The sequence below is a fragment of the Peromyscus maniculatus genome, chromosome X (assembly GCF_049852395.1).
Source record: "Peromyscus maniculatus bairdii isolate BWxNUB_F1_BW_parent chromosome X, HU_Pman_BW_mat_3.1, whole genome shotgun sequence".
NCBI lineage: Eukaryota > Metazoa > Chordata > Mammalia > Rodentia > Cricetidae > Peromyscus > Peromyscus maniculatus.
The window spans coordinates 51,360,812-51,379,839 of NC_134875.1; the positions used below are offsets into that span (position 1 = coordinate 51,360,812).

At 40.2% G+C, this 19,028-nt stretch overlaps 1 protein-coding gene across 2 annotated transcripts in view; it reads left to right on the forward strand.

The window, feature by feature from the left end:
- The first annotated feature begins 3,250 nt into the window (after window positions 1-3,250).
- Rbm41 (RNA binding motif protein 41) overlaps window positions 3,251-19,028 on the forward strand; it is a 60,949-nt gene continuing 45,171 nt past the window's right edge. The window contains exons 1-5 of one of the 2 annotated variants that reach the window (XM_015992295.3): window positions 3,285-3,325; window positions 7,087-7,203; window positions 8,022-8,214; window positions 9,915-10,119; window positions 11,875-11,946. In XM_015992295.3, the coding sequence (XP_015847781.1) occupies window positions 3,318-3,325; window positions 7,087-7,203; window positions 8,022-8,214; window positions 9,915-10,119; window positions 11,875-11,946 (595 nt within the window). In that variant the 5' untranslated portion in view covers window positions 3,285-3,317. Of the gene's footprint in view, window positions 3,326-7,086; window positions 7,204-8,021; window positions 8,215-9,914; window positions 10,120-11,874; window positions 11,947-19,028 lie in introns of both variants that reach the window. The other variant, XM_006970315.4, reaches the window with a different exon arrangement.

The following is a 19,028-nucleotide window of genomic DNA, read 5'->3' on the forward strand; positions in this document are numbered from 1 at the left end:
TCAAAGTATATAAGGGCATGCTTGGCACACACCTGTAACCCCAATATTTGTGAGGCTCACGTGGGAAGATCACAAGGTAATGGCCAATTTGAGCGTCATACAAAAACCCTGTCTCAAGCCAGGCGATGGTGGCGCACGCCTTTAATCCCAGCACTCGGGAGGCAGAGGCAGGCTGATCTTTGTGAGTTCGAGGCCAGCCTGGGCTACCAAGTATGTTCCAGGAAAGGCTCAAAGCTACACAGAGAAACCCTGTCTCGAAAAACCAAAAAAAAACCCAAAAAAACAAAAACAACAACAAAAAAACCCCTGTCTCAATATAACAATAAAAATTTCAATAGGGACAAAACATATGAAGAATTTAGTTGTATTTTTTTCTTTCTCTTCTTGTCCTTCAACCATTGAGTTTTGTTAATTGGAGAACAGGGAATGTCATATGTTCTCACAAAAATATTTCACGCATGTACAGGCATATACATATTCCACCTTTTACACATATGTAAGCGTACTATATGGTATTCTGAAACTTGCTATTTTACTAGGTATTGTTTAAAGATTGTAATAATCCAGAGAAGTTTACCACCTTTTCATTATTACATAGATTTCATTGGCTATATTTAAATATTTAAGGTTTCCCCCCAGTATTCTGCTATAGACAGCATTGAACAGCAATGCACATAGATGAGTATTTATTGTGTTGAGAAGAGTATTTGTAGATATGCTGAATTGCTGCTTTAAAGGAAATGGGCACTGAAATTTCAGTTGTGACATCAAGTTGCTCTTTGCAGAGGTTATGCCAATTTATCCTCCTACCAGCAGTAGGTGAGGGTGCCCGTTTCACCAGAATGTCAACAAATGCATTGTCTTTCTTTTTTATCCTTTCCTATGTAGCAAGTAAAAAAAAGTGCTATTTAGGGTACCTTTAAAAAATAATAAGTTTTAGAATAGTTTTAGATTTACGTAAAAGCTTCATATCCACTGTTCCACGTATTTCTGCTCAATTTCACTTAGTGTTAACATCTTACACAATACAGTGTATTTATCACAGCTAATGAACCTTATTAAATAGAAAGCATAGTTTATTTATGTTTGCCTAGTGTCCTCTTTCTGTTTCAGAATCCTACAATACACTTAGAAATCATCTTTCCCTTGTTTCCTTATGAATGTGAGAGAGTCTCAGAATTCTCCTTTGTTTATGGCCTTGACAGTTTGGTGGGTCACTGCACTTTGTTTTATATTTTTGGCTTTGTTTGTTTTTGTTGATTTCTTTAGAGAGTCTCTAAGTATGTAGAACTACCTGGCCTTGAACTATGTAATGTAGCTTGAAATTTCTGTCTTATAAATTAACATCTTTCTTTCCATATGTTTAGGGATATTTGCATTTCCTTTTTTTTGGCCATTAAGAACACATGGTTGATTGTTTTTGTTATTGATGTTATTTTTGAAATTCGTCTAATATAGTCCAGACTTGTCTTGAACTTGGTGTCTAGCCAAACAAGTATTCCACATACTGGGGGCTTTGTGCCAGCACTTTACAGATTGAGCTAGATCCCTAAACCCAAGAACCAATGCTTTTAAACACTTTTTTATATGGATCTTTAAAAAAATTATGTTCTGTGTATGCATGTTTTGTCTGCATGTATGTATGTGCACCATGTGTGTACCTGGTGTCCCATAAACAGGCATCAGAGCCTGGGAACTGGGGTTACAGACAGCTGTGAGCCACTGTGTGGAAACTGAAAGAGAAACAAGTGCCATTGTAGCATGAATCTTAAAAGTTCTTATTAATAAAATCAAACCTGAGGCCAGTTATTGGGGTCAATGCTGGTAGATCAGAGAGACAGAACAAGCCACAGCTAACCTCACCTGGCCAACTTCTCAGCTGGTCCTGTTTCCTCAGACTGGAAGCTTCTGTGTCCTCATCCAGAATGAATCTCAGCTGAACTGCTGCTCGAAAGCCTGAAGCTTAACCAGCCACATGCTTAACCAGCCAAATGCTGCTAGTTTTTGGTCCTCACACCTTATATATCTTTCTGCTTTCTACCACCACTCTCTGGGATTAAAGGCTGGCTTTCTGGGATTAAAGGTGTGTGTCACCATGCTTGGCTGTTTCCAATGTGGCCTTGAACTCACAGAGATCCCAGATGGATTTCTGTCTCTGGAATGCTAGGATTAAAGGCGTGTGCTATTACCGCCTAACTAGTGGCCTTTCTGTTCTCTGACCCCAGATAAGTTTATTAAGGTACACGATATTTTGGGGAACACAATACCACCACATGCCATCTCTCTCCAGTCCCTACTATATCTAACTCTTGATTCCATGTATTTATCAATAAGATACTCAAAAGCTTGGGTGTTGCACGAATCCTAACTGGTCTTATAATAAAAACCCAGAGCCAGATATCAGGGTAAATGCTGAAAGATCAGAGGAAACAAGCCACAGCCACTTCTCACCTCGCCAGCTCCTCGGCCGAAAGGGGAGATCCTGTCTCCACGAATCCTCCGGCTGAATGCCTCTGAGTCCTCAGCCAAAAGGGCTCTAATTCCTGCCTCCTCTGGCCTTATGTTCCTTTCTCTGCCCAGCCATATCACTTCCTGTCTCAACCTTCCTAGTGCTGGAAATAAAGGCTTGTGACTCCCAAGTACTGGGATTAAAGGTGTGTGCCACCACTGCCTGGCTCTGTTTCTCTTTTAGACTGAATTTATCTCGTTTAGTCCAGGGTGTCTTTGACCTTGCAGTCTGCCCTCCTGAGTGCTAGGATTAAAGGTGTGTGCCACTACTGCCTGGCATCTATGCTTAATCTAGTGGGTGGCTCTGTCCTTTGATATTTGTTAGAGTACAAACAAAATATCCCCACACCTGGGTACATACTGATTCTGACTTTGAACTAAGGGAACTCAGAATGATCTGTTACAGATAAGAGAAAAACATTAGTGTAAGTGATGTGGTCAGACTGTAGGCTTGACTGGAAACAGCAGGTAGGTCAGATAAATCCTTGCAAGAGAAGCCTTGCTGACAGGAACAAATTCGAAGGTGATTAGAGAAGATCTACGATTTACTGATACTCGGGGGAAGAGTCAAGAAGCCATAGGTGAATCCTAGGTTCATGAGGTTTATATTTTGGGTGTTCTCTTTAACCTGTACTAGAAATTCTTAATTGACACTATACTAGTCACCCAAGACTGACTTTCTCTGTGCTACTACAATTCCCAGAGTCCCTTGCTCCACCTCCATCCTCTTTTGAGTCTGCCGCATAGATTTCTGGGAGTTGAGGTCTGGGGCCTATTTGCCCAAGTTAGTGATAGGGGCCTGCGGAAACATGAAGAGGTAAGGGCATGTCTGAGTTGCAGGCGGCAACTTTTATCTTTTACTTTTTGAAAATGGCCTTTTCCTTTTGTTTGGGATGTGTCACGTTCTCGAGGGGCGGGTTCTCTCTAGCGAGGAGACAAAGGAGAAGGGAGGAGGGAAGGCCGGCCGGACCAGTCTGTTGGGTGAAGCTCTGGAAGGGCCGCGGCCCGGCCGGTTTCCATAGGAATGCCTCCCCCTGGGCAGAGGCCCCTGGAGCTGCCTTGGCCATCACAGTCCCAGCTCGGGAGACTTGCAACCCAGCTCCTCCCTGGCCCGCCCCCCAGCTCTCGCCGTCCGTCCGGAGGGTCTCACGGTGGGCGCTTACATTGTCTGCATGTTAAAGACATAGTTGGGCCCACCACACAGGGTCGTGTTTCCAGATCTAAAAGTTAGAGAGTGATACTTTGTTTCTCCAAATTCAGCACAAAACCGGCGCGATGTGTTTGGGAAGAAGAAAGGTATTGCTTCCGGGCAGTTTTCCCTACCGGTTCTGTAGTAAATGGCCCTTTGCACCCCAGACGGTCCTCCTTGAGACCCAGAGTTTCACAGGTACCGACAGGACGGGAATCCTTCAGAAAGGATCCCCTTTAGATTTGTATTCACTCTGCAGGAGAATCTTCACTCTGGAACAGTGAGGCCCAACTGACATGTTTAGGAATGCTTTCTGCTTTCTCTTTTCTTTTCTTTTCTTTTTTTTGGTTTTTCAAGACAGGGTTTCTCTGTGTAACATTCTTGGTTGTCCTGGAACTCACTCCGTGGACCAAGCTGACCTTGAACTCACTGAGATCTGCCTGGTTCTGCCTCCCGAGTGCTGGGATTAAAGGCGTGCGCCACCACGGCCCGGCGCTTTCTGCTTTCTTAGTTTCCTGAGTTTTTTTATTTTTTTATTTTTTTTTTTTTTTTTGAGTTATTGATGTCCCCTGCCTTAATTAAAATCACATTTTAATTATTCTGTGATGACATACCTCGTAAGTGAAAAATAATGGATCTAATGTATAGCTTAAAGAATAATCAAAAATAAAATTCTGTACAGGTGTAAGCGGTAGGACATCATTCACATACATACCTTAAAGAAGCCCCCCCTGGCTCTTCCGTAATTGCTTCTCCCTCTTTTATCTAGGATTTTGCACCAATTACTCCCTTGCCTTTTTTCTTTTTTTCTTTTTTCTTTTTTTTTTTTCTTTTTTTTGGTTTTTCGAGACAGGGTTTCAGCTTGGCGCCTGTCCTGGATCTCACTCTGTAGCTCAGGCTGGCCTCGAACTCACAGAGATCTGCCTGCTTCTGCCTCTGCTTCTGCCTCCCGAGTGCTGGGATTAAAGGCATGCGCCACCACCGCGCCCGGCTTTGTTTTGTTTCTTAATCTATTTTCCACATATGAGTTTAAGCCTTGAACAAAATATTCCTAGTTTCATCTGGTTTTTAGCCTTATATAAATGGGAGCATACTGTCTTTCTTTTTCTGGAGCAAGCTTTTTTTTTAACACAATATTTTTCTATAGATTCATGTGTGTTGATATGCGTATTCATTTTTAGAAATTAAATTTAGCAATAACTGTTTGGGATTCTAAATCATAAAGATAGAAAGGCTTAAAGAGGTTTTTTTTAAGCCTTAGTTCCAAAGTAAGTTATTTTAGAATTTTTAAAATATAGATCCAGGTCTTTATAGGAATCTTATAATTACAGGGCTTTTCCTATACTTTATTATAAACCCCAGTAGACAAGGTCTGTTTTGTAAGAAATAGTAATTTTTCTATAATATATTTTGCTATTATTTTGTAAGAAACATAATATTTATTTTTCTCATGGATTTAGCTCACTTTTTGTGTTTGTTTCTTTCCTACTCTATTATTACATGATTAAATGGTTGTGTTATTTCTTGGTACTTAGTAAGAGTTTTCAGTGACTTGAGATTGCCTCACAGCCATGATCCGCTTTTCTACACAGTAGTGTCTGGGCTAAAGCGTTGTTAAGACACCCTTTAGATTTCCTGCTCTTCCTTCAGACTTCCTAATGTCTCCAGATCTTGTGTACACAGGTGGCTTCAGATTTCTCTTGGTCACCCTTAGACTGTCCCCCCTGTAGGAATGTGTCATCATTCACTTTCCTTTTAGCGAGCCATTTTTGTTGGTTCCTCAGACTCAGTGTCTTGGAAGTATACTTGATGCCAGCGTTTCAGGTTGGAAGAGATGGTCAAGTCAGTGTGGGTATTAATGACACTGCCTTTCCCTTTCCTAGGCATTTATTCCATCTGGAGTTGTTTTCCTTCATTGGGACCAACATTCTGTCAAACTGTACCAACAGTTTGAAATTTGAGTGTTTGTGTTTATTTATTTATTTGTGTATTTTACTTTCTTTTTTTTTTTTTTCAATGGTTTTTCGAGACAGGGTTTCTCTGTAGCTTTGCGCCTTTCCTAGAACTCGCTTTGGAGACCAGGCTGGCCTCGAACTCACAGAGATCCGCCTGGCTCTGCCTCCTGGGTGCTGGGATTAAAGGTGTGTGCCACCACCGCCCAGCTTGTATTTTACTTTCTTAACATCCTCCTCCAAAAGACTTCTCTCATTTAATCCCTCCTTTGTATTTCTGCTATTACTGCCCTGGTCTAGAACTTCCTTGCCTTTTACCTCAGTGGTTTCTTAACTAGTTATTCTAGTTACCTTTCAATCCATATGGCCTAAAACACTGCTTACTCTTTGACACCTAATGGCATGATAAATTGTTTTCTAATACCTAATATGCTCAGGTCTGGTCCAGACCAGAACATTAGTTGATGTATTTAAGGCTATTCAAAGCCTGAATATAAATGGAGGTTCCAATTATACCACATTATGTGTTTCCGTCTTTTCGTATTTTGGCTTCCCACTTCTTTTCTTTGTCACACCCAGTCTTTTAAACACCAATTTAAGAATCTCTTTCTGAAATCTTCTTTACTATTTTAGCTCCCGTCTACCCCTTTCTTCTGCAAGCGTTTACTAATTTGGGCATGTTTCTCTATCATTTATTCAGATTCCTTCTCTTTGTAGGCACATGGACACAGCACAGGAGTATATACGTCTTCTCCTAAATATATTACAAATACCTTGATCAAAACTATGCTCGGAATATCTTTAGCTTCCACAAGTAGTGTCTTAATTAAGTTTTCTATTGCTGTGATAGAACATCATGACCAAAATCAACTTGGGGAGGAAAGGGTTCATTCTGGCTTACAACTCTCAGGTCATGGTCCATCACTGAGGGAAGTCAGAGCAGGAGCTCAAACTGGGCAGGAACCTGGAAGCAGATCTGATGAAGAGGCCATGGAGGAATGCTGCTTATAGCCTGCTTTTTTTTTAAATAGCACTTAGGACCATCAGCCCAGGGGTAGCACCACACAGAGTTAGTGTGGTCCTCACATATCAATTATTAATCAAGAAAGTATACCATAGGCTTGCCCACAGGCTGGTTTGATGGGAACATTCTCTTAATTGAGGTTTCCTCTTCCAAAATGACTCTGGCTTGTGTTTATTTGACATAAAACCAGCCAGGACAAGTAGCTAGCATAATGCCTGTTGTGTACATAGGCATTCAGTAAATGTTTGTGTAATGAATACTCAGGGCAGTGGAATGTTGAAGAAATGCCTTTGATCAAATGAATCACTGATAGGTAATATAGATGAGGAGAATATATTCAGATTACATGTCTCTTCTACTTTCCCTCTGTTTTTGTTTATGAGTGTGTGCTGTGTGTTTTACATCTGCACCAGGGTAAATAGCTGTGTGAAGAATGAAGAGCATGTCCTGGAAGAGCTGGAGACAGAAGGGGAGAGGCAGCTGAAGAGCCTCCTTCAACATCAACTGGATACCTCTGTCTCCATTGAAGAGTGAGTATTGATTTGTAAGCAGGGAGATTATAATAGACCCTCACCCAGGTTGTACATCCCTCTTAAAGCCTGATGGTAGCACTGCACTCTCACACAGCCGCTTTCTTTGGAAGACCTCTTTATATGGGTCAGATTTTGCTCTTGTGTCTATTTGTAGGAAGCTTCCTATATCTTATTAAGCCTAGACCAGGTTCTTTGTTCTAGTAAAGAACCCTGTATTTCCCCTAACATGGCATTTATTATTCTATATGGTCATTTCCTATTTAGTTGCCTCCCTTCTGCTATTCTTTATATAGGTGGCAGTTCTTTTGATATTTTTTTTAGAAGATTTATTTTGTGTGTATGGGTGGGGTGGGGGGGAATTTATGTGAACCATATGCGTGCCACTGCCTGCAGAGGCCAGAGGGTTTCCAATCATCTGGAACTGGAGTTAGAGGTGGTTGTGAGCTGCCATGTGGGTGCTGGGAACTGGCCCAGGTCCTCTGCAAGAGCAATGGAGCTCTTAATTATTTTACCATATTTCTAGCCCCTTGATTTTTTTTTTTTACTGTTATCTTTCAGTATAGAACACAGCATCTAATGCATATCAGGTACTCAATAAACTTTGTTAATTTAGTCATTTATTAGTCCTGGATATTTGGGGGCTGTTCATGGAATTCCATTTTGTTGCCATGGTGCTTCACCCTGGCAAAAGAATGTAAGAGAGACTTAGAGTATGCGCTTCAGTGGACCCCTTATAATAGGCCCCATCACAATCAGAATGTGGTTACTGTGAATTGTAGCCACCAGATGTTCTTACTCTCTTTCGTATTTTGCAGATGTGTCTCTAAGAAAGAGAGCTTTGCCCCAGGTACTATGTACAAGCCCTTTGGGAAGGAAGCAGCTGGGACAATGACTTTGTCCCAGTTCCAGACACTACATGAAAAAGACCAGGAAACTGCTTCTCTCAGGGAACTAGGGCTCAATGAAACAGAAATATTGATCTGGAAAAGCCATGTTTCAGGTGAAAAGGTAAAGCTGTTTTCTTTTTTTTTAATTTTATTTTACAATACCATTCAGTTCTACATATCAGCCACGGGTTCCCCTATTCTCCCCCTTCCCACCCCCTCCCCTTACCCCTAGCCCACCCCCCATTCCCATCTCCTCCAGGGCAAATCTTCCCCCGAGGACTTCGATCAACCTGGTAGACTCAGTCCAGGCAGGTCCAGTCCCTTCCTCCCAGACTGAGCCAAGTGTCCCTGCGTAAGCTCCAGGTTTCAAACAGCCATCTCATGCAATGAGCACAGGACTTGGTCCCACTTCCTAGTTGCCTCCCAAACTGATCAAGCCAATCAACTGTCTCACCTATTCAGAGGGCCTGATCCAGCTGGGGGCCCATCAGCCTTTGGTTCATAGTTCATGTGTTTCTGTTCATTTGGCTATTTGTCCTTGTGCTTTATCCAACCTTGGTTTCAACAATTCTCGCTCATATAAACCCTCCTCTTTCTCACTAATTAGACTCCCAGCGCTCCACCCGGGGTCTAGCCGTGAATGTCTGCATCCAGATTCCTCAGTACTTGGATGGGGTTTCTGGCACAACTATTAGGGTGTTTGGCCATCCCATCACCAGAGTAGGTCAGTCCCGGCTGTCTCTCGGCCATTCCCAGCAGTCTTTTGTGGGGGTATCTTTGTGGATTTCTGTGGGCCTCTTTAGCTCTTTGTTTCTTCCTTTTCTCATGTGGTCTTCATTTACCATGGTCTCCTATTCCTTGTTCTCCCTCTCTTTTCTTGATCCAGCTAAGATCTCCCGCTCTCTTTCCCTCGACCCTTGCTCTTCATTGCTCCCACTCATGTCCAGGCTGTTCATGTAGATCTCTTCCATTTCTCCGTGTCTTTCTTGGGGTCCTGTTTTCCAGGTAGCCTCACTGGTGATGTGAGTAGCAGTCCAGTCATCCTTGTTCCACATCTAGTATCTTCCTATAATTGAGTAAAACCAAAATTTATTATAAGCCACAGTCGTCTTAGGGACCTCCATGCTATATATATATAGCGGTAAAGCTGTTTTCTTAATATGATCTCTTTATTTTCATTTATGTATGTGTGTGTGCCTGTGTTGATAAAATTCATTCCGTAAGGGAGACTTAAAGCAACATCTGCCCATCTTCCCAAGATCCCAACAACAAGTGGATAAACTAAGGCACAGTTCTGCCCAAGTCCACTCTAGAGAACCAGTGAGTCTGTTGAGCTTCCCTTTCAGAGCCTTGGTAAAGGGCTCCTTACAGGAGTGTGGGCACTCCTCCTGCAGTGAGCTATGCCAGGAAAGCCTTACTCAACACCAGTGAGGGCTTTCCCGTAGCCACAAGTTCCTTCCTAGAGAAAAAGCTCGTGCCCAACCCTATGCCTCTCTGCCGGGCTGTGTAAACCATCAGCCAGTCCTGCTGGGATGGTCTTCTGCAAGCCGGAACAGCTGAACTCCCCAACATGGTGGTTGCTTTATTTTGTCATTGAGAACCTTGTTGTTTTTAGTTTTCATGAAACTGAGTGTTGAGTCTAAATCTTCTTTTGTTTTTAAGATAGAAACATTGACGAAAGAGAAGTTGTTGGCTAGCCCTTAACTAAAACTTACAAAACAACTTCCAATTTCTGGGCCTTTCTCATCTGCTTTCTTACATGAGGTCTCAGATTTACTTTTGTGCTTTTTGATACAAAGCATCTAATTTCCCTGGTTTCAGAGGACAAAGCTGAGGGCAACTCCTGAAGCAATACAGAAACGGCTTCAAGATATTGAAGAAAGGATCTCAGAGCGCCAGCGCATCCTTTGCCTGCCACAGAGGTTTTCAAAGAGCAAACAGCTGACCCGGCGAGAAATGGAAATTGAAAAGTCTTTATTTCAGGGAACTGATCGTCACTCCTTCCTTAAGGCTCTTTATTACCAAGGTATGGGATCCTCACTGACTCTGAAATGTTCTTTAACTGAAAGAAAGGTTTAACATCAGGGCATTAGATAGGGGGAATTAGTGAAAGACAAGATGTTACTACTCATGAGAAATATATAGTCCCACGGGTGACACAAATGTGTGTAGAGCTACTTGCATGACACCATTGGAAGTGTTATAAAGAGTTCAATCAAATGTCAAGGTGGCATAGAACACAGAGCATCCGAATCTAGTTGGGGGAGTCAGAGGTTGACATTTGTACTAGCTTAACAAAGCAACAGGCATTATTTTTTCTATGTAAAAGGAAAAGGACATTACAGCTAGTGAATGGATAGGAGCCATACTATGAAAGGACCTGGTATAAGTAGGGAAAAGTAAGAAGTTCAGTGTGGCAGTGAAACAGAGTATGGCAGAGAATGACGTCTGACACATGAAAGGGAAATAAAGTGAGCTTGTGATGGGTCTTTAGACTGAACTGTAAAGTAATGCAAAATCATACATAAACGGTATGTGTCTTAGCCAGAAAGAATTCATTTAGCAGCTAATTTTACTCGGCATGGTGGAAGGTACACAGAAAAGGTTTAAGAAATGGTTCCTAGCCTTGTACTAGTCGGCTTGGAGATGCACACATGTACCCTTTAGCAGTAATGCCAGATATACTGGCTCAGTGCCACAGAAGTTCAGAGTTTTATTGGTGTGAGTGAAGAAGGCCTCAGAAGAGGTAAGATTTAAATACTCTTTTAACCCTATCTGTTAGACAGGAGAGAGAATAGCATTTCAGTTGCAGTGATTGGTGTGAGCATTGTTAATTGGGGGCATTTTAAGAGATCAGCTTGAAAGGGTAGCTCAGAATTCTTGGCTCTTATTTGTTTGATAAGACAGAGGTATATGGAGTTAGTTTGTTTGGTTCATGTGTTTGAATATAGTAGGATGATAAAAGCTGTATTTGAAAATGATTAATGTGCTGGCCAACAAAGAATTAGAGGGGAGAGAAAGAATGGCATTCAAGTCATTGAGTTATTAACATCTAGACTAGAGTGACGACAGTGGAACTGGAAAGGTGGAATTAGTTGTATGTGATGTGACAAGAAGAATTGATAAAGCCAGTGGACTGCGAATGAAGGAGGAGGGTCATTGACTGAGAACGAAATGGAGAGGAGTATGGTGAGATAACTCAGATATTTCAAAGCTGGCTAACTTAACAGTGGGTAAAATTCAGTCTTTAGGGGACATTTGGAAGAAAAATGGTGTATTTCATTTAAACAGATTGAATTTGTGAAGATGGCGGGATTAGCGTATGTAGATATTGATGCAGGAATGAAGCAGTGAAGCTGAGGAGAGAAGTCAGAACTGGGTCTGTATGTTAAAGTCATGTAAGAGATTGAATGGTGTGTTAAACTAGGCTATACAGGTGCCAGGGCAGTGGTAAGGGAGGAAGGAACAAATGAACAGCTTTCTGTGCTGAGACATCATGGCGTACTGAATGTGGACATAGGCTCTGGAAGCAGACTGCCTGGGAAAAACCTGGCTCCCCCACTTACTAGTTGTGAAATGCTGATAAGGGTACCTCTCTATACTTCAGTTCTTTCTCTGTGAAATGAGAATATCAATAGTAGCTGTGATGTGGAGTTGTTAGGACAATTAAGTGAGGTAATACATGGAAATCAGAGCAGTACCTGCTATTGGGGTGGGGGGTGGGGGGTGTGTCTCTGTTCTGTTTCCTATCTTTGAAACTCCTTACTTTAAACCTTCACAGCATACCACAAAAAGACAAGTGCAGACAAGTACATGACCTCAATGAAGAGGAAGATAAAATTAGGCACAAAAGGCAAGTCGAGAGTTTTCTTACAGTGTTAGATTTAGGAATGTAAACTAGGGTCCCAGACTTCTAAGTTGAGCACTTATTTAATTCCATATTCACTATATGACAATGTTTATAGGAATTATCTAGAGAGAACATATTGTCCTGATATGAAATATTAAAGAGAGGAGTTAGTAGAAGTTGTCAAGATTTTACATTTAGTTTGTTTTTACTTCTATAGCTTTATTGTACCAGACATACATTGTTCATGCTGAATTTTAGATCCCATTGCACAAATAATTCTGAATATCATTAGTCAGTATAACTATTGGTGATGATGATAATAATTATAACTAGCATTTTATTTTGAACTGAACCTACAGTAAAATTGCATGGGGCCTTTTTTGGTGTACAATTCTGTGAACTGAAAATCATGTAGATTTCATGTATCCACCACCACAATCAAGAGAGGGAGCAGCTCCATCACTCAGGCAAACTCTCCTCATACTATCAATCCCCTTTAGAGTCACTCCCATTGCTCCCTACAAGTTCCCGGCAATCACTTATCGCCATTACTTCTGCTTTATCTTTTAGAGACTGTCATATAAATGGAATCATGCAGTGTGTAACCTTGTGAGGCTGGCTTCTTTCACTCAGCATAATGCTTTTGAGACTCATCCAAGTTGTTGTTTTTATCAATAACTCATTCATTTTTGTGGAGTCCCATTTCATTGTATGGATATTCCATATCCATTCATGTATTGAAGTGGATTTGGGTTTTCCAGGTTATGGTCTTTATGAATGATATTGATATTAACATTCTTGTGCAGGTTTTTGTGTGAACATAAGTTTTTATTTCTCTAAGGTAAATATCTAGAAGTGGGATTACTGGGTCATATGGTAAGTGCACATTTAACTTTATATGAAACTGCCAAACCATTTTCCAGAGTGGCTGTACCATTTTGCATTCCCACCAATGGTGTATGAGAGTTGACTTGCTCTACATCTTTGTCAGCATTTGGTATTGTCAGTATTTATTGTGATTGTTCTGATAGGTGTGAAGTGTTGCCTCCCTGTTGTTTCAATGTGCCTTTTCTTAATGGCTAATGATGCTGAACATCTCTCCATGTGCTTTTTTGCCATCATTATATCCTGTTTGCTAAAGTTTCTGTTCACATCTTTGCCATTTTACCATTGGATTTCTTTTCCTTCCTAATGACTTTTGAGATTTCTTTATATATGCTAAACACAGTCCTCCATTGGATATGTGCTTTACAAATATTTTTTCACAGTCTGGAGCTTGTCATTTCTTTCTTTTAGTAGTATGTTTTTAATTGTGCTAAAATTTACATAACATCAAATTTACTATTTTAACCATTTTTGAGTATTTGCTTCTGTGGTGTTAACATATTTTCTAACTATAACCACCACCCATTTCTAGAGCTTTTTAAGTTATACACATTAAAAGCTACTTTAACTTAGCTTATACCCTTTGCCTTCTAGCAATCTTCATTCTACTTTTTGTGAATTTGACTGTTTTATGTACCTCATGTAAATAAAATCATGCAATATTTATCTTTTATGATTGGGTTATTTTACTTAGCATAAATGTTTTCATTGCTGATTCATATTGTAGCATGTGTCAGAATTCCATTCCTTTTTAAGGCTGCATAATATTCCATTGTATATACATACTGTTTTGTTTAATCAATTCATTCATCAGTGGACACTTCAATTACTTCCATGTTGTAGTTGTTGTGAATAATGCTGGTGTGAACATTGGTGTGCAAATGTTTGATATCTGTTTTTAGTTCTTGGTGTATATACACAGAAGTGGAATTGCTGACTCTTGTAATAATTCTATGTTCAATTTTTGGATGACACTCCCTACTGTCCTCTATATAGACTGTCATTTTGTATTCCTACCAGCAATGTACAAAAGTTTCAATTTCTCTAAATTCTCAGGATCACATGTTATTTTTTTAGGTTTTCTCTTTTTGGGTAATCACTAGTTTAAACAGCATGATGTATCTATCTCCTTATGGTTTTGATTTGCATTTCCCTAATGAGTGCTACTATGTATTTTTTCATTTGTATTACTATTTGACCATGTATCCTCTATGAATAAATATCCATTCAAGTACCTAGATATCAATCACTTCTCCGATACATGATTTGTAAATATTTTCTCTTGTTCTGTTTCTGCTTTTTACTCTTCATAGTATCCTTTAATGCACGGTGTTTTCTCATTTTTCTTCCTTTATCATGTGCTTCTGTTAGCATATCTAAGAAGTCATTGCCAAATCCAATATAAAAAAGCATTTCCTCTATGTTATCTTCTGAGCTATTATGTTTTTTGCGCTGTTTAGGTCTTTGATCCATTTTGAGTTAATTTTTGCATATGGCTTAAGATAAGGATCCTGTCACTTGTTGCTATTCAATTTTCCCAGGACCTCTTTTTTAAGACTATTCTTTCTGCACTGAATGATATTACTGCTCTGTTCAAAGATTATTTACCCTATGGATGAGAGTTTATTTCTGGGCTTTTTAGTGGTATATGTGTCTGCTTTATGCCAGTAGCATGCTGTTGTTTTGTTTGCTTTCGAGACAGGGTTTCTCTGTGTAGTCCTGGCTGTCCTGGAACTCACTCTGTAGACCAGGCTGGCCTCAAACTCACAGAGATCCTCCTGCCTGTCCCTCCAGAGTGCTGGGATTAAAGGTGTGTTCCACCATGCCTGGAATGTAGCATGCTCTTTTAATTTTTGTAGTAAGTTTTAAAATCAGGAAGTAATAACATGTAATACTTATGGTATTTTTTCACATTGTCTTGACTATTTTGGTGGTCCCTTAACATTCCATGTATATTTTAGAGTAGAATGTTTTATTTCTACAAAATCAAATCATTGATAGTTTGGTAGGGAGTGAATTGAATGTGTAGAGAGAGAGCTTAGGTTAGTGAGGATTTCTTAACCGTATTAAGTCTTCTAAATGAGCATGAGTGCTTACCTGCTATTTGTGTTTTTTGATTTCTTTAGTTTTTTTCAACTGCATCTTCTAGCTTTCATTATATAGATCTTGCTCCTCAGAGAAAATGCTTTGAACTCTTGTTGAGTTTATTAGTTGTATGCGCAGACATATATCTGTGTAAGAATTAAGAACTCTGCCTAATACCTGTTGATGTAAAAGACTTCTGGTATTTTCTTCTTGTGGTTTTATAATTACACATTTTATATTTACTGCTAATCCATTTTGACTTGGTATTTTTATAACATGAGATCTAGAATGAGATTGACTTTTCTTCCTATGAATGCTTGAGCACCAGTTACTCAAAGGAGCATCCTTTTCCCCACTTACTTACCTTCACATTCTTTTCAAAAATTATATATATATATATACTTAATATTATAGTAGTTCTATAATACTATTATAGAACTTAATATTATACTACTATAATATATATATATATACTTAATATTATAGTAGTTCTAGAAATTTTGTGACCAAGAGAAGAAAAAGTAAAGATATCCACTCAATACTTCTATTTTAAATGGAATAAAAGTAGAAAAATAGTATCAATAAGACACAGGGAATTTATAAATATACAAAAAATACATCATTCTACCAGATGAGTGGATCAAAACTAAATCCCATTCCCTCTCAAATTGATGATTACGTGTGTGTATGTATGTGTGTGTGTGTGTGTGTGTGTGTGTGTGTGTTTGTATTTTTGTTTATATATAAAACCTGCTCAGTCCATATAGTCTTGCACAACATTTATATATAAACATACATTAATTGATGTGCGTGTGTGTGTGTGTGTGTGTGTGTGTTTATATACAAAACCTGCTCAATCTGTTTAGTGTTGCAAATATTGGTTGGCATGTCAGCTAGTGGTTGTATCATGCAGGTCTTATTTAGGCAGCCATATTATTGAGACTTTATGGGTATAGCTTCTCATGCCTTTTTGATTGAGGTTTTTAGCTTGCTTATTTTAATGTATTGGGTTATTTTGATAAGATAGGATTTACATCTATTATTTTATTCGTTCATTTATGGAATTAGTTTTGTCTAGTATGTCATTTTAATTAACTTTTTGATTCCCCCTCCCACCCTCATCAGTGTGTGTGTGTTTTATTCCAGTCCTGATTATCTTTTTTTTATTCTTTACGGACTTATAATTTACATCCCAAAAGCAGTTTCCCCTACCTCCACTACCATCCCCTCCCACCTGTACCTTCCCTGTCCCCCATTTCCCTTCCAAAAAAAAAAAAAAAAAGAGCAGGCCTCCCAGGGATATCAGTTGAACACATAGTAATAAGCTACAAGAAGACTCGGCACAAACTCTCATATCAAGGCTGGATGAGGCTTTCCAGTAGGAGGAAAAGGATTCCAAGAGCAGGCAAAGGAGTCAGGGACAACCCCCACTCCCACTGTTAGGAGTCCCACAAGAACACAAAGCTACACAACCATAACATATATGCAGTGGACCTAGCTCAGACTCATATAGGGTCTGTGTTTGTCATTTCAATCTTTGTGAGCTCCCATGCGCCCTGCTTCATTGATTCTGTTGTGTTCTTGTGGTTTCCTCAACACTCCCTCTGGTTCCTACAGTCCTTCCTCCCCTTCTTATATGGGGTTCCCCTGGCTTTGTCTAGTGTTTGGCTGTGGGTCTCTGTATCTGTTCCCATCAGTTGTTGGACAATGCTTCTCTGATGACAATAGAAGAATATCATTAGGAATTAAGGATTACAACTAACATCTTAGATTAAACAAATTAGTTTGCATTAATGACAACTTAATTTTTTAAGTGGTTTTAATTTGTTTTGGTTTTTTACATCCCTACCGCAATTTCCTCTCCCTTCTCTCCTCCTACCCCACCCCCCACCTCCCCTCTTCCACCCCCTATCCACTCCTGTTTCTGTTCACAAACAGACAGATCTCCCATGGATATCAACCAAACATAGCATATCAAGTTTCAGTAAGACTAAGCACCTCCTCATGTATTAAGGCTGTACAAGGCAACCCAGTAGGACAAATAGGGTCCTAAAAGCTGGCAAAAGAGTCCGAGACAGTCCCTGCTCCCTCTGTTAGGAGTCCCACAAGTAGACCAATCTACACAACTGTAACATATATGCAGAGGGCCTAGGTCAGTCCTGTGCTGGCTCCTTGGTTGTCAGTTCAGTCTCTGTGAACCCCTAGGAGCCCAGGTTAGTTGATTCTGTGGGTTTTCTTGTGATGTCCATGAACCCCTGGCTCCTATAATCCTTCCTCCTCCTCTTCTGCAGGATTCCCTGAGCTCCACCTAATGTTTAGATGTGGATCTCTGCATCTGTTTCCATCAGTTGCTGGGTGACTCCTCTCTGATGACAATTGGGCCAGGCACCAATCGATGAGTATGGCAGAATATCGTTAGACATCATTACATTGACATCTTTCTTTCTTTCTTTCTTTCTTTCTTTCTTTCTTTCTTTCTTTCTTTCTTTCTTTCTTTCTTTCTTTCTTTCTTTCTTTCTCTCTTTCTCTCTTTCTCTCTTTCTCTCTTTCTCTCTCTCTCTCCTTCCTTCCTTCCTTCCTTCCTTCTTTCTTTCTTTCTTTCTTTCTTTCTTTCTCTCTTTCTCTCTTTCTCTCTTTCTCTCTTTCTCTCTCTCTCTCTCTCCTTCCTTCCTTCCTTCCTTCCTTCCTTCCTTCCTTCCTTCCTTCCTTCTTTCTTTCTTTCTTTCTTTCTTTCTTTCTTTCTTTCTTTCTTTCTTTCTTTCTTTTCTCTCTCTCTCTCTCTCTCTCTCTCTCTCTCTCTCTCTTGGTCAGTTGTGTTTGGCTCTATCCTAGGTCTCTGGGCTGTCCAGCCTCTGGGTCCTGGTGCTCCAGGCAGTGTTAGGTGTGAGTTCACTCTTGTGGCATAGGTCTCAGGCTAGACCAGTCATTGGTTGGCCACTCCCACAATTTCTGTACCACCTTACCCCAACATATCTTGTGGGTAGAACAAATTGTAGATTGAAGGTTATGTGGCTGAGTTGGTGGTATCCCAGTCCCTTCACTGAAAGTCTTGCCTGGTAATAGGAGATGGCCAGTTCAGACTATGTATCCCCTATTGCTAGGAGTCTTAGCTGGGGTCACCCTTGTAGATTCCTAGGAGTTTCCATTATACTAGATTTCTACTTCACCTCAAAATGCCCCCTTTTCCAGTCATCTCTTCCAGTATACTCTCCCGCATTCTCCCCACCCAGTCACTCCTGTTCCCATCCTCACCCACCCCAAGTCCACCCTGGAAATCTATTTCCCCTTCCCAGAGAGATCCAAGTATCCCCCCCTTGAGCCCTCCTTGTTACTTAATTTCTCTGGGTCTGTGGATTGTAGCATGATTATTCTTTGCTTTACGGCTAATAACCACTTATGAGTGAGTACATGCCATGTTTGTCTTTCTGGGTCTGGGTTACCTCATTCAAGATGATTTTTTTTCTAGTTCCATCCATTTGCCTGCAAATTTCTTGATAACATTGCTTTAACAGCCTAGTAATACTACATTGTGTAAATGTACCACATTTTCTTTATCCATTCTCCAGTTCAGGGACATCTAGGTTGTTTCCAGTTTCTGGCTATTACAAACAAAGCTGCAATGAACATAGTTGAGCAAGTGTCCTTGTGGTATGATGGAGTGTCCCCTGGGTCTATCTCCAAGAGTAGTATAGCTGGGTCTTAAGGTAGATTGATTCCTAACTTTCTATGGAACCACCATATTGATTTCCATAGCAGTTGTACAAGTTTGCACTCCCACCAGTAGTGGACAAGTGTTCCCCATGTTCCACATTCTCACCAGGGTGAGCTGTCACTTGTGTTTTTAATCTTAGGCATTCTGACTGGTGTAAGATGGAATCTCAGAGTCGTTTTAACTTGCATTTCCCTGATGGCTAAGGATGTTGAAGATTTATTTGTTTCTCAGCCATACGAGTTTGCTCTGTTGAGAGTTCTCTTTTTAGATCTGTACCCCATTTTTAATTAATTGTATTATTTGTTTTTTTTTTGTTGTTGTCTAATTTCTTGAGTTCTTTATATATTTTGGAAATTAGCCTTCTGTCAGATGTGGGCTTGGTGAAGATCTTTCCCATTCTGTA